Raw genomic sequence first — 16,275 nt, forward strand, 5'->3', positions numbered from 1 at the left:
TGTCCTGTGGGATGTTGATAATGAAGAAGGTTGTACATGTGTGCAGACACGGAGTTATGGGAAATCTCTGTACCTTTTGTTTGATTTTGCTGTGAACCTGAAACTTCTTTAAAAAAATAAACTATTAATTGGAAAAAAAAGTATGTAACCTTATGCATAATAACATTAAATGTAAGTGAGTTAAACACTGATTAAAATGCAGACATTGGCAGAATTAATTTTTAAAAAGCATCATCGGGGCTTCCCTGGTGGTGCAGTGGTTGAGAGTCCCCTGCCGATGCAGGGGACACGGGTTCGTGTCCCGGTCTGGGAAGATCCCACATGCCACAGAGCTGCTAGGCCCGTGAGCCATCGCCGCTGAGCCTGCGCGTCCGGAGCCTGTGCTCCGCAACGGGAGAGGCCACAACAGTGAGAGGCCCACGTACCGAAAAATAAAAAAATTGTTACTAGAAACAGAGGAAGAAATTTTATAATGGTAAAAAGATCAATCCCTCAAGAAAATACAACAATTACAAATATGTATGCAACTAATGGCAGAGCCCTAAAATACAGAAAGCAAAAACTGACAGAATTAAAGGATGAAATAGATAATTCAGCAATAATAGTTGGAGATTTCAGTATTCTATTTGAGTAATGGATACAACAACTAGACAGAAGATCCACAAGGAAGTAGAAGACTTGAACATCAGCTAAGCCTAACAGTCATCTTTAGATCACTCCATTCAACAATAGTAGAAGACACATTCTCCTCAAGTGCACGTGGAACGTTCTCCAGGGTAGACCATATGCTAGGCCATAAAACAAGTCTCATCATATCCTGCAAAGTATGTTCTCTGACCACAATGAAATGAAACTAGAAGTGATAACCCAAGTATCTCAGGTGTAGTTTTAATTTGCGTTTCCTTGATGGCTAATGATTTTGAGCTGCTTCTTTGGTCAAGTGTCTGTTCAGATCTTTTGCCCATTTTAAGGTTTGGTTTGTAGTCTGTGTAGTTGTAAGAGCTCTTAATATGTTCTGGATACAAGTCCTTGATCAGATTGAGTTTTGCAAGTGTTTTCTCTCAGTCTGTATTCTCATTACACTTTCTTAACAGTGTCTTTTGAAGAGCAGAAGTTTCAAATTTTGGTCAAGTCCACTGACAGGGCTTAGAAGTAATAACACTCCAATATCAATGAGCATACCTAACTACCTAGATTTTGGTTTCTAAATACTCTTCCCTACTAAAAGGTCCTTAGAGAAATGGCTGATTCCAGGGCTGAGACAGAAAGACTAAAAGATGAGCCTGGAATATCTTGTGTACCAAAAAGCAAGGAAGTGCTTAAAGAACTGGGGATTAGTCAGAAACCTATCAGAACCATGTTGGAGGGGCTTCCACTGGCCAAATCTGAGATAATTTGAGCATCAAAAGAAATAATGAAAAAAAAAGAAATAATGATAGTAATGGATTATAGCCTATTGAATAAAATAAGAAACCATGATATATAAATATGCCATGGAAACAGGTATAAATAAGTAAATGAGGGAAAAATGAAAGCCCTTCCTGGGACTTCTCTGGTGGTGCAGTAATTAAGAATCCGCCTGCCAGTGCAGAGAACACGGTTCAATCCCTGGTCTAGGAAGGTCCCACATGCCGCGGAGCAGGTAAGCCAATGCGCCACAACTACTGAGGCTGCGCTCTAGAGCCCGCGAGCCACAACTACTGAAGCCTGTGCGCCTAGAGCCTGTGCTCCACAACAAGAGAAGCCACTGCAATGAGAAGCCCACGCACCACAACGAAGAGTAGCTTCTGCTCGCCGCAACTAGAGAAAGCCCGTGGGCAGCAACGAATACCCGACACAGCCATAAATAGATAGATAGATAGACAGAAAGATAGATAGATAGGAATGCCTTTTTTTTTTAAAAAGGGAAAGCTCTTCCTTATGGTAAAATGCCAACTGGTAAGAACGTGAAATGATGGAATTAGAAAATCACTGTTTGGTATCCATCATGGTAATTATTTCGGCAAGAGTCATCAGTTGGTGCTAAAACCAGTGGGTGAAATTTTGTTAAGGAACAGAATGTTTACATAGTTCCAGAGTATCTCTCCACAAAACAGTAGTATTTTTACAGTGGAGAAACATGGAAGATTCTTCTTTAGCCAAGTGATTGAAGTTACCCTCACTGAAAATCAACATTGTGTGCCTCTTAATATCACATACTGAGAAGGACATGGGATCACTTCTGTGGTGTTTCTGCCAAAAAGTGCATAGTCTGACTCTACTCATGTGGGAATATCAGGTGAATCCAAATTGACGGACATTCTACTCGCCTCTGTGCTCTTCAAAAATGTCAAGGTCAAAAAAAACTATCAAGGTCAGGGAATTCCCTGGCGGTCCAGTGGTTAGGACTCCAAGCTCTCATTGCTGAAGGCCCGTGTTTAATCCCTGGTCAGGGAACTAAAATCCCACAAGCTGCAGCCAAAAAAAAAAAAAAAAGTCAAGGTCACAAAAGACAAGGAAAGAATGAGGAACTAGACAGGCTAAAGAAATTTGACTACCAAATGAAGCTTGTTATCCTGGATTGGATCCTGGACCAGAAGCGGAAAAAACCATTATTTCCTATGAAGAATCAGTACAATAAGTATCCTAAACTTCTGTTCTGTGGAAATTCAGGAACAAGAAATTCAGCCTCCAAGAAATGGGGAGAATCTCTGCATACTTGTTCTTTGCAGTGTTGAATGATTTTCCAAGTGTTTATTAATTATTTGTATTTTCCCTGTTGTGAATTATCTGCCATGTCATTTATCCATTTATATCTTTTTTTTTTTTTTTTTTTTTTTTTTTTTTGCGGTACGCGGGCCTCGCACTGCTGTGGCCTCTCCCATTGCGGAGCACAGGCTCCGGACGCGCAGGCTCAGCGGCCATGGCTCACGGGCCCAGCCGCTCCGCGGCATGTGGGATCTTCCCGGACCGGGGCACGGACCCGTGTTCCCTGCATCGGCAGGCGGACTCTCAACCACTGCGCCACCAGGGAAGCCCCATTTATATCTTCATTGTAGTCATTTCCCAGTCTTGTTTGTTTATTTCTTTAAAAATTTTTTTAACTATAAAAGTTAAACAGCTTCCTTGTTTAAAAAATAAATATAAACCATATAAAATGGTACAAAAGAAAAAAATGAGAGCCCCTCTCGTCTCCACATCCCACTCTCCAGATGTTCTCCCTCTTGTTTCATTCCTTTAAAGTTTGCCTCCCACTGTTTTTCCTTCCTTTTACTCTTTACAAATTTCTAAATATATCTGTGAATTACTCATGCAGCAAAAGCATTTATCTTAATGGACTAGGAAAGGAGAGAGTCTACAGTGGAAAAAAACTGTGTTAACCTCTATAGATTTCTTGATAAACTTATGTTCAAAACATACATGTTTATATTTAAGAACTTTTAAAGTATAAAAGACCTTTATAGCAAAGCATGTACATAACTGACACATAATCAGAAATAAGACCACGACTACTTATCGTGAATTAGTGACTTAAATTCTGGGCCACTCCCAAATGGTTGGAAACCATTACATAGTCTTTGGTGTTATCCTTTGATTCAAAAAAAACCATGTAAGAGCTTTTGTCACCTCTTTGTTTTATTAACAGTGTGAGTTAAAATTGGTACTGTATTTGGCTAAACTGTATGTGGTACAGATTGTGGGTAGAGGTGAATCTTTTCTCACAAGGTTGACTAGCTGAATCTTTTGTTTTCTATCCTTAACAGAATAACAGAACTTTAGAACTAAAGGGCCACTGGAAATCCTTCTGTAACTTTCTTATTTTATAGGTGAGAAAGAAATGTCTGGGTATAGTAGGCATAAGATAAGGCCCGTGTAGAATAAATTACCTGTTCCTAGCCCTACACAAGTTAGTGACCTTTGACTCCTTTTGTTTCAGTAAAGGAACCAGAATGTTAATAGTGAAGTTTTCACTCATTCGTCTAACAAATGAAGGAAACATTTATTGAATGTCTAAGATATGGCATGTACTTGGTATTGTTTAATATTTTAACTCTCAGGTCCCTGATGTACACTTGGTCCTTTTTCACTGCCTCTGAGGAAAGCCCGTTGCTTTAGCGGTCCTGGAGCATGGGAATGTGACCTGGGGGATGAGAAACTGGCCTGTCTGTTATGAACTGACCTTTTTGTTGTGTGTGTGTTTTTTTCCCAGCTGGAAGAAGAGAGATCTGTGCTCAATAATCAGTTGTTAGAAATGAAAAAGAGGTAGGCTTTCTTTTTGTATATATTGTTTTGTGTGTGTGTGTGTGTGTGTGTGTGTGTTTAATAAGGAAAATGTTAGAACACGCTGTGTACAGTGACTTGTAGAAAACATACGACCTTCTTATATTCAGAAAATTGCATCGTGATCGTTTGGTACTCATAATTGACAAATTTGTAAGAGTTTCAGTATGAATTACTGAAAGAATAGTTCGATTTTTAAGCCACATTCAGTTGCGTTTGTCCAGAAATGTTCTAAATTAAGTTGTCTCGTATTACACTGTTTACCTCCTAGTTTCAGTAACTAAAGTGCTATAATGTTACCTAATCTGCAAATAAATTCAGTTATATAAAACTTTCATTTTCTCAGTAATAATGGGAAACATTTTAAATGTTTCTACTTACTTTCTTAAAAAGAGCTTTGTTATTTGTTATTCTTTGATGATGATCGAATGCTGTTCACATGGAAGCTTCCAGCACTTTTGAGTAAGGATAAACGGGCCCCCAGGAGTCATCATGTAGAAGCCTGGTGCTTATGCTTTCTGACGGTCTCTGTCTGCTTTTTTAAAATGTGTAGTTTGTGTCTAGAGAAATTCTCTGCTTTACTCTGCATGCCAAGTAGGCATAGTGTATACTGTTGCTAAGAGCCACAGCCTGTACCGTGGTTTGCTGTAGAGTACATCACAACAGTGACAGGCGTTTTTTGTCTTATTAATTACAAAAAGAAAAATAAACCTTTAGGAATAGTATAATCAAGAATTCTTCTATACCTCAATTAAAAAATAATAAGAAAATGAAATAGAAAAGAAAAAGAATTCCTTCATGGTCTTGCAGAGCATTTTATTCTTACTTGTCAGAGCAGAGGAAGTCTCCCTTACTGACCACTGACGCATGCGTTTATGCTGACATTTGTCCCTCCTGCCAGTATGGCGGCTGCTTCAGCGTCGAGGGCTTTATTTAGCCCACAAAGATATTTGGGTTCCATAAGCTACCTTCTAAAGGAAATTAGGCCTCAGTTCAGGGGTGCCTTCCTCCTTTCTTTTTTTAAGACATCCTTAGACTCATTGTTCTTTAAAGTTTCACATCAGAATGCATGTGTGTTTCATGACTGCCACACCCCCGGTCCAGCCAGGTGTTCGCCCAGTGCCTGTGAGCTGTGGTGACTGGCCTGCCATGCCTTAACCTGGGGCCCAGGTACAAGCACAGCTCCCCCGCGTGGGGGCCTTGGGATATTTAATTTTCCATGAATAAGGCTTTGTTTCTTTAAAAAGAACCCCATGTATGCAGTTGTCAAGGGTGTGTGAACAAACTGATAGCACTTATTCCTGAGGCATTCTGACAAGGGAAACAGGCTGGTGTGAGTACTGATGTAATCCCTTTGCATTTATGTAGCCCTTGTAATTCACAAATTTCTCATATCTCTAAACAAACCACTGAAATATATGGTGGGGCTTGCATTGAAAAATGATGAAACTAAAACCCCCCAAGTTAGGCAACTTGGCCAAGAGCTCAGATGCAGACACAAGGCCCAGGACTTCAGATTTTTACAAGGGCTCTTTTCTCACTGTACATCTATTTATTTTTACTTTTTAATCTCTTTTAAAAATAAAGATGCTATTGCTTTGTCAGTCCTTTTCATGTGACTTTGACTAAATTACATGCCTCTCAAAATGTGATTAGACATGTGACTTTTTTCACGGCTTAAAAAGATAGAACAAATTTGGGTACATGTCCATTCCTCTCTTCTTATTTCACCCTGCTCCCATTTTAGGTCCTGGATAATTATTACTCTTAATCAATAAACGCAGATAAAGATGATAACTTTTCTGGGAGTGAAAAATGTTAAAACCTAGTTTCTTATATTTAGAACTGTTTTTTAATCAAATTGTTAATTAATCCTCATGGAAAGTTATGTCTTTCAGAAATCTGAATGCAAATATATTTTAGCTAATATTTTGGGGGCCTTAAATGCCTTCTGAAGGTCAGTTTGGTAAAGGATTAGTATGTAGGTCTATGTGTGTAATAGTTAAGTACCTGTAGCATAGAATACTAAAAAGAATTGGATACTTTCTTAATTTAAGAATCTGGAAAGTACTTAAATCATAAAGATATTTGAAATGTAGTGGTTCATTGCAAGAACCAAGACCTTAGCCAACAGTTTAATTTAGAGGTGAGAACTGAACATACACAGTCAACATAGTATATGATTGCTTCATTCAAACTCTGTTGTTCATTATGTTGAAGTGCAGTACTTACTCCTGATGTAGGGTGAAACTACTTATCGTTAAGAAATTAGTATCACCCTTTTGTACTTTGTCTTTTTGCTATCTAGCATCGAATTGCAAGCAACACGTAGTATAAGTTTTTCTCTTAGCTTAAAAGGTTGGGAAAGTGGTCTCCAAGTTAGGGAAACCTCTTTCAGAACAGGTTCCAACACGTCTGGTAGATAAAGCAGAGCCAACCTTGACCGCTCTAATGGATGGAAGTAGAGAAGTGTGTCCCTCTGGCCAGAGAGCCTACAGCAGATTTGGGAACATGTTTGGCTCCTCTCCCTTCTCTAGGCTTTTTGATGTCCTAGAAGGAACTCCAGAGCCATCATCTTAGCTGTGGACTTGTAGAGTCAGGATTAATTCTGTGTGTGTCAAGGCAAGATTCCTGTCAGGAAGGAAAACTGGCTGACGGTCCCCGTCCACCAGTCCTGAAGAGGTCACTGCCACTCCAGCTCATTCAGCTCACTGTGGGTTGCTAACTGTCTGACTGTCTCCAAGCTTGCGCTACTGATCAATGCTCATTTCACCCCTCTCTTTTCCCTTTCCTACTCTTGCTTCCTTTGCTATATCTGTGTGTCTTTAATGGTAAGACTAAAGAAAGTCTATCCACGTTATAATAAATAAATTTCATATATTTTTAGTAAACAAAATTGTTGTATATATTTTTTGGCTGCCTTTGTCCCTCTGTGCCTTGCTTTTGTTTTGTAAAATATTCTCAGCAGTATATACATACACACACACGCACACATATCTTTTTTATATCTATATACAGCACAGAACTTCAGTGCAAATTGAGTTCTCCTTACTGCATTTGCAGTTCTCTTCATGTTCCTAATATTTGGTTCTTGTTATCTTGCATTTTTAAAGCTTGCCCAGTAACACTTTAAGGTATTTGCTTCATTACTGGAATTTCTTTCTTATGTAAGTAGTAAGGAAAGAATCTGGGTAATATGTTCCCTTGGGGGAAAGATTTCTGGCCCCTATAACCCTTCTTTCATGTTATGTTTATCTTCCCTTGATACTTTTAGTAACGCCAAGTCACTGGGGCCAGCATGGCTTTAAAGTAACACAGGCCTCACTGTCAATGCGATGTGTGACTCAGGTGTCAGTGATGCTGGCATAAATGGTTTAATTTAGCCCCTCTTGGTTTGCACGGTGGGATTTGGGCTTAGAAATCACCTAAGATACTAACATTGAAGACCTGTCACAAAGATGAGCTGCCAAGGTCTATTTGTCCCTTCATTTGGTATACAAATCACAAGTCAGATCCCTTTTTTAACCACGCATCTTTTGACAACTTTCGTATGAGAAACATCTGCTTGCCATCTTCTTAGAAAGCAGCCTCACTTAGAGGATGGACGTGTGTGGCGATAAGCAAAGATACCTGCTCCTTTTTCCTTCTGCCGGCTAATGCCGGCCTCATCCCTCCCTAACACAAAGAACCTGTGAGAGCTTGACTAACTAGAGTCCTGATTACAGAAGAATCTAAATCCGTTAACCCCCAAATCCTGGTATTTCTCAGTAAAAGCATTTAAAATCGCATCTTTCAAATTTGAGTTGGATTTACAAGTGAATCTCTTGAAACGGTTTTTATAATAGAGTGAACTACCAAATAAGTTTAATAGAAACTTAAAGAGCCCAAGAGTTATTGAATCTTTGGATAAAATCAGATATTTACTTCCCAGGTGGAAAAAATGCCTGTGTACATTCCTTTCACTTAAATCTTTGGGGTTTTGTTTGTTTTGTTGTTGTTGTTTTTACTTAAACAGGATCCTATTTCCTAGCGAGGTGTTACGCAGTTAGTAATTTAACAGCACCAAGTGTTCATATAATGCTTGGGTGTTGAATTCAAGACATTTTCTGTAAGTCTCAGATTCTTTTCTTACTACTTATTCTGGGGTGTAAGTGTAAGCCACACAATGAGATAAATACAACACTTATATTTTTCATCTTCGTGTAGAATAGAATTTCAGTTTACCATAAACCATGAGAATTCTGTAATTCGTGTGCCGGATATCTTGGGTCTCACTAACCAGACATACATTCTGCCATTTCTAACCTGGGCCTCAGTTTCCAATCCCTCCAGTTGGTTCGAAGACATACTGAACCACTACATGCTCTGCATTCACCCAGCTACTTCTAATAGAACCGGGAGTGATTCGGTTTGTTGTGGTTTAAGCCATGAACTCTCACTGATGATTACCTACGTGGATGCAAATGAGTAGGTTGTATGGCCTGAGGGCTGGTCAGGAAATTTTTCTCCAGCTGTGTTTTCCCCAAATATTTTTGTGATACAAGGTCTTTTTTCCTCTTGTTTCACACTGCATGTCATTTTTTAAAAACTTCTTATTTCAAAATCTGAGGTTTCCAGAAGAGCTGCAAAGGTTGTACCTGGAGGTCCCACATTCCCTTCACCCAGCTTCCCCTCACGGGCACATCTTACATCCCCTGGTCCTTTGATCCAAACTGAGAGAGTAACATTGGTCCAGTACTCTTAGCCAAACTCTAGACATGGTTCAGATTTCCCCAGTTTTTCCATTCATGTCTTTTTTTCTCTCCCAGGATCCAGTCTAGGAGACCACAGTGCATTTAGTTGTCCCATCTGTGACAGCTCCTCAGTCTTTCCTTGGCTTTTGTGACCTTGGCACGTTTGAATTTTCACCACAAAAATTTAAATACACTCACACATTTATAAACACATAGTAGCCTGCCCTCTGGGGTTGTCTCCATCGTGTCTTGCCCTCTTCCCCTGTCTTCCCTTCATCTTTCCCTTTCTTTTCCCACTCCCCTGACTCCAAGATAAATGTTCTCGTCTCCTGGAAAGCCCGGTCCCCGTCCCTGTGCTGATAACCAAATGCTGGGTCAGCCTGAGAACATACATCCCGTGTGCTGACCTTCTCCCTCCAGATGCCCCTTGGCTTCCATTCTACACCTGGAAATCCATCTTCACATTTCCGTTCTAGCCTTTATGTCATTACCTTTGATTTCTATGAGCAACTTAATGTCTGTCCTCTTCAGAGTCTATGGACGAAAAGTAATAATCCTTCCGTTTGAATAGTGGTAATAATCTCTGCTACTGTTTTGGCCCAGAAGATCTCCAAAACACACTCTTGGAACTTGCTGAAAGTTACTGAAATTAGTGAGAACCAATCGATACTTCCAGCATAAAACTGCTCTGCATGACATCTGTATAATCGCTTTGCATGTGTGTATTTTAATTGTTGGTATTGCTTGATAATGATTTATTCAAGAAGTAACGGAATTCATCTGGGGGGGTTAGATTTTTAAAGTAATTCTTTGGGGGTGCAACAGTCTTGTTTTTTAATTCTGCGTCTTCCAAAGTTATTAACTTGTTTCTTTAAATTCAAACGGATACAATGATATGCAGATTCTGGCATGTCTCTGCATAGGTAAACTTTTTCTCCCCTCACAGTAAGTAAAATTTCAAGTAACATTCTGCAAGCGTAATAGCCTTAACCCCCTGTAAAACTTCCCCGTGATACTTTATCCCTGTATATTAGCTAAAGTTAATTGCGCGTTTGTTCTAGGACAGTTGTCCACTGACCGCTCTCTCGGTTGATTTCTGGAATTTTTAACTCTTTGGTCTTTTAGAGAATCCAAGCTAATAAAAGACGCAGATGAAGAAAAAGCTTGCTTGCAGAAATCCATCAGTATTACTAGTGCCTTACTCACAGAAAAGGATGCAGAGCTGGAAAAGCTGAGGAATGAGGTAGAGTACCACCTCGGGGACCCTGGCGGTACCCGTCCCTGTTCCGACCGGAAGCTAAGCCAAGCCGTGTGTTTCAGGTCACAGCGCTCAGGGGAGAGAACGCCTCCGCCAAGTCCTTGCGCGCAGTCGTTCAGTCTCTAGAGTCCGACAAGGCGAAGCTTGAGCTCAAGGTAAAGAACTTGGAGCTTCAACTCAAAGAAAACAAGAGGCAGCTCAGCAGCTCGTCAGGTAAAATGGCCACGTGCTTCCTCCCGACACCGCTGCTTCCCCCGGACGCGGGGTTCGTGGCGGGCGCACCCTTTGTAGGCGGCTGCTGCGCCGCGCCGACGGGGCCGCTCTGTGCCGGGCCCGCCACCCCAAACAGAGGGGCGCGCCTGCCGGTCCCCACTTCCGGACCTTCCCGTGGTCCTGAGCATCGGCAGAAGTTTATATAAGACAGTGGGTGATAACTGCCACCCCAGCAGCAGCCGCGGCTTTTGCAGGTGCCCTGCCGGGGAGGAGGAAATGACGGCCGTGACCGTGACCGGCGTTCCTCCCCGCAGTGGGCCGGCCTGAGAGAGGACGACCGTGTCCGAGGGGTCCAGAGAGGAGACAGGAACTTCAAACGTGTTCTCAGAGAGGCACATGTGCGGATTCCAGATGAGAATGCGTTTCTAACACTGGCCCTTTCAATGCAGTAACAAGGAAATAAGATTGCAATTTTTTAAAAATCCCCCCTCCACTTTTTTTCTTTTTTTAAATATAAGGTAATACTGATACTCAGGCAGAAGAGGATGAAAGAGCCCAGGAGAGTCAGGTAATATTCCTTCCTTTTGCTTTGCTTGCTTGCTATTTTTAAAAATCATTTAATCTTTTGAATAGGTAATGTATTCATATGTTCTAAACATTAAACAACGTTAAAAATACGTACAGTAAAAATAAAAAAAATCTCCCTCCAAACACCATCTGCTGCTCAGTTCCCAGCCCCCCAAACAGGTAATCAGGGTTATTAATGTCTTTTTTATTTTTTCAGAGGTTTTTTTAAATGTACATACAAGCCAAGACTAACAGTCTTTCCACCTCCTTTTTTTTACACATATGGGGGCATATTACATAAACTGATCTGCACTTCACTTTTTATAGCTGTATAGTATTCCGTTATGTGGGTGTACCATAATTTAATCAGGCCTTATTGGTTGACATGACATTTGGGATGTTTTCTGATCTTTTAGGTGTATTATAAACAATGCTATAATGAACTGTCTTGAACACCTATCATTTTACAGATATACTAATATTTCTTTAGGATAAATTCATAGAAGTAGAATCCCTCCATAAAAGGTTCCTTCCTCATCTTTACCTTAAAAAGACAGGGCTCTTGAAAACTGTTTCCTAAAGCCAAAATTATCAAAATAGCCTTAGTTTTAAAAATGGTATTATATGGAGGCAAACTGTTCTGTTTTTGGAAATGTATAGCCCACAAGCAACAAACATCTATTTTCAATTTTTATTATATATTTTGGACATACTTGTCTCATTCAAAATTCAAAGGTACGAAAGCCTTCTTTCACTTTTAAATAAAAGAGAAACTCAGTGCATTAGTGATTTGTTTTAGTTATGACACCTCCTTTGAAAGGCATGTAAGGATTCAACGCACAGCCTAATTTACCCTGAATAGCATTGTCTCTGCTTAGTTTGTATGTCTGATGAGCACAAACTTAATTCACAATGTTTTCTCTTTCCCCCTTCCTTTCCGCTTCCGTTTGTTTCATCTGCCACTGCCAACGCTTTTCTTCCAATCAGCAAATGGTTTGTTTTATGTTTCCTAATTTGTGAGCACGTGTGTGTGTGTGTGGTTTCCCACTGTACTTACATCCATTTTGTGGCTTTTTCCCCCCTTTCTGATATGTATCTGCTAACAGGGTAAAGTCTTTAGAAACTACAGTTTGAGAAGTGAGATGAGATTCAGTGGGTCTTGCCTTCAATGGCAGAAGGGAGATTCTGCAGAGAATCACAAAGCTAGTGATTTCTAGCTTTGTTTCATACCTACCCCAGCAGGAGAAAAAGGCCAGATATTTCTTTAAAAAGTGGATGTGTATGTATGAGTATATACACACACACAGATGTATTTTTTAATACTGTAAAATGGGATTTTTTTCCCCAATGGACATTTAGATAAATGATACCTTTGTATCTGTAGAAGAAGGAAGAAACTTACTGATTTTTTTCTTTTCTTGGCTGCGTCATGCGGCATGTGGGATCTAGTTCCCTGACTGGGGATCGAACCCTCGCTCCTTGCATTGGAAGCGCAGTCTTAACCACTGGATCATCAGGGAAGTCCCGAAACTTACTGATTTTAAATTAAAGTGCCCTTGCTTTGCCAGGTTAGGACAAGAGCGTTTCCTCCTGGTGGGCAGTCATCTTGTTATCCCACTGCCCCAATTCTGGGCCCAGGTGGCCTGAATGCTGCCGCTTCAGTGTGTGGCCACACCTCCTCAGGTGAAAGAGAGCTTAAGCCTTCTCTTTAAAACGCCTTCCTTTTTCTCTGAAGACCCATTTACCATCTCACCATGACTAATAAGTGAGTGTTAGATCGTAGTTGGAGGAGAATTTCCATGAGCTTTTTGAAATCTACAGAACATAAAAGTCCTGGCTTAGTTATAGTTTAGTGTAATAAGTAACTGGTTACGCTTTCTGTACTGTGTGTGTGTGTGTGTGTGTGTGTGTGTGTGTGTGAGAGAACATAATCTAAAACACGGTTGAGTCATGGCTGCTGTGGGCCCCTGCGACTCCAGCATATACTCTGCAGCCACAGCCTGAGAGTGTGCTTGTAGACTTCTTGATGCTCCAGCGAACACATTTCAGACATTTTACACATCTGCTTTTGTTTTTTCCTAAAAAATCAGATTGATTTCCTAAATTCGGTAATAGTGGACCTTCAGAGGAAGAATCAGGATCTCAAGATGAAGGTGGAGATGATGTCGGAAGCAGCCCTGAATGGGAACGGTGACGACATGAACAATTACGACAGGTATTTCACGTCCAGCGATACTGAGCGGAACCTTAGTTCCATCTAAATAAATGTGTGTTTTTAAAGTTAGGTTCTTCAGACAGAGGACAAATATCGCATGATATCGCTTCTAGGTGGAATCTAAAAAAACGGTACAAATGGTACAAACAGAAATAGAGTTACAGATGTAGAAAACAAACTTACAGTTACTGGGGGGTAAAGCGGGGGGAGGGATAAATTGGGAGATTAGGATTGACATACACACACTACTATATATAAAATAGTTAACTAATAAGGACCTACAGTATAGCACAGGGAACTCTACTCAGTACTCTGTGGTGACCTATATGGGAAAAGAATCTAAAAGAGAGTGGAATTATGTACATGTATGGCTGATGTGTGTACAGCAGAAGGTAACACAACATTGTAAATCAACTATACTCCAATAAAAAAATTTTTTTTTTTTTTTTTTTTTGTGTTACGCCGGCCTCTCACTGCCGTGGCCTCTCCCGTCGCGGAGCACAGGCTCCCGACGCGCAGGCCCAGCGGCCATGGCTCACGGGCCCAGCCGCTCCGCGGCACGTGGGATCCTCCCAGACCGGGGCACGAACCCACGTCCTCTGCATCGGCAGGCGGACTCCCAACCACTGCGCCACCAGGGAAGCCCCAATAAAAAATTTTTAAAAAGAATATATATATGTATAACTGAGTCACTCTGCTATACAGCAGAAATTAACAAAACGTTGTAAAACAACTATACGTCATCAGTAAAATTAAAAAAAAAAGGCTCTCCAGTGGATTGGAGGAACAATTGCTTTGTGGTTATTTGACTTCCACAAACCTGGCAGGAGAGTGAAAATGGTTTGATGTGAAAATTTAAAACGTGGACCGTAGTACTTAAACTTGAGGCTCCCCGACTTGGCCACAATTCTTGCTTCCTTTTTGTTCATTACAAGTGATACTGTCTCTTGAATTTCTTCCGATGGAGCTGAGTTTCTGATTACGCACATTAATATTTGTAGTGATGACCAGGAGAAACAGTCCAAGAAGAAACCTCGCCTCTTCTGTGACATATGTGACTGCTTTGATCTCCACGACACAGAGGATTGTCCTACCCAGGCACAGATGTCTGAGGACCCCCCCCATTCCACACACCACGGCAGTCGGAGCGAGGAACGCCCCTACTGTGAGATCTGTGAGGTGTTCGGGCACTGGGCGACCAACTGCAATGACGACGAGACTTTCTGATGAAGCCTCACATCCGGAACTGGGCTTTCTCAGATGCACTAGCGTTTAGGCAGCTGACCACCAGCATTGTGTGTGCAGACTTCAGGAGAACTCGTGTTATTTTTGACCCCCCATCAACAAATCTAAGGAAAGATTTTGATCTTCAACAAATCTCCCTTTTAGTCTCCCCTTATAAGTGTATCAGTTAGAATAATCAGGAGGTGAGTTTTCACCTCTGATTTTGTCTTCTTGAATTTAAAAAGTATTAACAAGACATTGCACCAGATGCCATTACATTAATTGTCCCTAGGGAGACCTCAGAGAACGACTCCTACCCTCACAATACCTTATTTAAGTAACTTTAAATTATGCTGTTACTTTTCATATTTGCACTAAAATATTTCCAGGCTGCGTTTGTATATTTAGATGTTTTGGTTAAACTTTGACACTGGAATGAGTTGAAAAAATGTGCCACTTCGCATATTCATCTACTCATTTAAAATATTTTATACTTAAAGAAATATCTGAGCTCTTTGCACTACCTGATATCAGTAGTGCCTTTATTTCAGGCTTGATGATACTTAGGTGTGATTATAAAATCATGAAACAGGTAAAAGGAGGGGGAAGCCCCCAAACTGCTGTGGGGACATTTTATAATCTCTATGCTGCACCCACTTACTCTTCTATGGTGTTTTTTGTTTATTGGTTTTGCATAATTTCAGCTTCTATATATTATATGTATATATTTTTGTAAAATCTCTATTTTGGGAAAAAACATACACAGTGTGTCTTTCTTTTCAGATTTTTACCTTTATGAAAAAGAAAACACGTAAAATGTTCATCAGGACCTAACGGACTAGGCCAGAAATAGCATCGTGTGGCTTTGCAGCTCCTTGTTCTCCGTGTTCTCGTTTTATTTCTTTATCAGATATAAATAACTGGGAGAATTCTCTCCAGATTTTTCTTTTCCTTCTCCAGCAGATAGCCCCAGCAGTCAGTTAATTAGATAATAAGCCACTATAAAACACCTAAATTAACCAATCTACAATCTTTACACGTTTTTTTTTTACTGTGTTTTTAGATGAATGTACGATGAGAAATTCAACATTAATAATTTTGGATTTTCTTATCACAAAAAATAAACTGAAGGACCTCAACCACAAGAAGTTTATCAACCAGTTTGAATCTATTTATCTTCATTTGAATGTCTCCTAGAATATGTAAAAAGTAATAAATAAATGTATCTTCCATGAGACATGTATAATAAGAACTTCTATAATTGTATATATGCCTTTGATGTATTTTCCTCAAGATTATCAACTATGTGTTTGACAAGTGAAAAATCTGTAGTCAGTTGAAATGTGGGGTTATAAACATATTATAATAGGAACTGTTTCACAAACAATATGTAAAGCAATATTAAAATCTGAGCAAACAAGTGTTCTGTATCTACTTTAATAAATGGTTATTCTTTTTGGCCAGTGTAGTAAACTGGTATTATTCTCAGGTTTATTTGTCATAATGGTTTTTCTTTAAGTGAGCAAGCACTAGAGACCCAAATAGCAATTTCTACTGCAGTCTGTTGATAAACTGCTTTAAAGAAATTATCTCAAAGCATTCTATGACCCATTCAGCATAAGATCAATACCCAAGGTGGTTATCCATTGCTATGTCTTACTATATTACCTGACGGAAATGTAAGTGGCACCATGTAGCACCTACTACCTATTACAGCATCAAGTTTTGGAAGGAAACTCTGTGAAAGCTGTTGTGGTATTTTCCAAAATGATAACTGAACCAAGCAATCTGTTTTATGAGCTCTG

General features: G+C 40.1%; 1 protein-coding gene across 3 annotated transcripts in view; it reads left to right on the forward strand.

Moving 5' to 3' along the window:
- Nucleotides 1-15,931, forward strand: part of CLIP1 (CAP-Gly domain containing linker protein 1) — an 87,114-nt gene extending 71,183 nt beyond the window's left edge. For all 3 annotated transcript variants that reach the window (XM_024758486.1, XM_024758487.1, XM_024758488.1), the window contains 6 exons: nt 4,190-4,242; nt 10,119-10,236; nt 10,314-10,464; nt 10,983-11,032; nt 13,122-13,246; nt 14,248-15,931. In XM_024758486.1, the coding sequence (XP_024614254.1) occupies nt 4,190-4,242; nt 10,119-10,236; nt 10,314-10,464; nt 10,983-11,032; nt 13,122-13,246; nt 14,248-14,473 (723 nt within the window). In that variant the 3' untranslated portion in view covers nt 14,474-15,931. The remainder of the gene's footprint in view (nt 1-4,189; nt 4,243-10,118; nt 10,237-10,313; nt 10,465-10,982; nt 11,033-13,121; nt 13,247-14,247) is intronic.
- The last annotated feature ends 344 nt before the right edge of the window (nt 15,932-16,275 follow it).

This window comes from Neophocaena asiaeorientalis, unplaced genomic scaffold, assembly GCF_003031525.2.
Source record: "Neophocaena asiaeorientalis asiaeorientalis breed wild unplaced genomic scaffold, Neophocaena_asiaeorientalis_V1.1 scaffold77, whole genome shotgun sequence".
Lineage (NCBI taxonomy): Eukaryota > Metazoa > Chordata > Mammalia > Artiodactyla > Phocoenidae > Neophocaena > Neophocaena asiaeorientalis.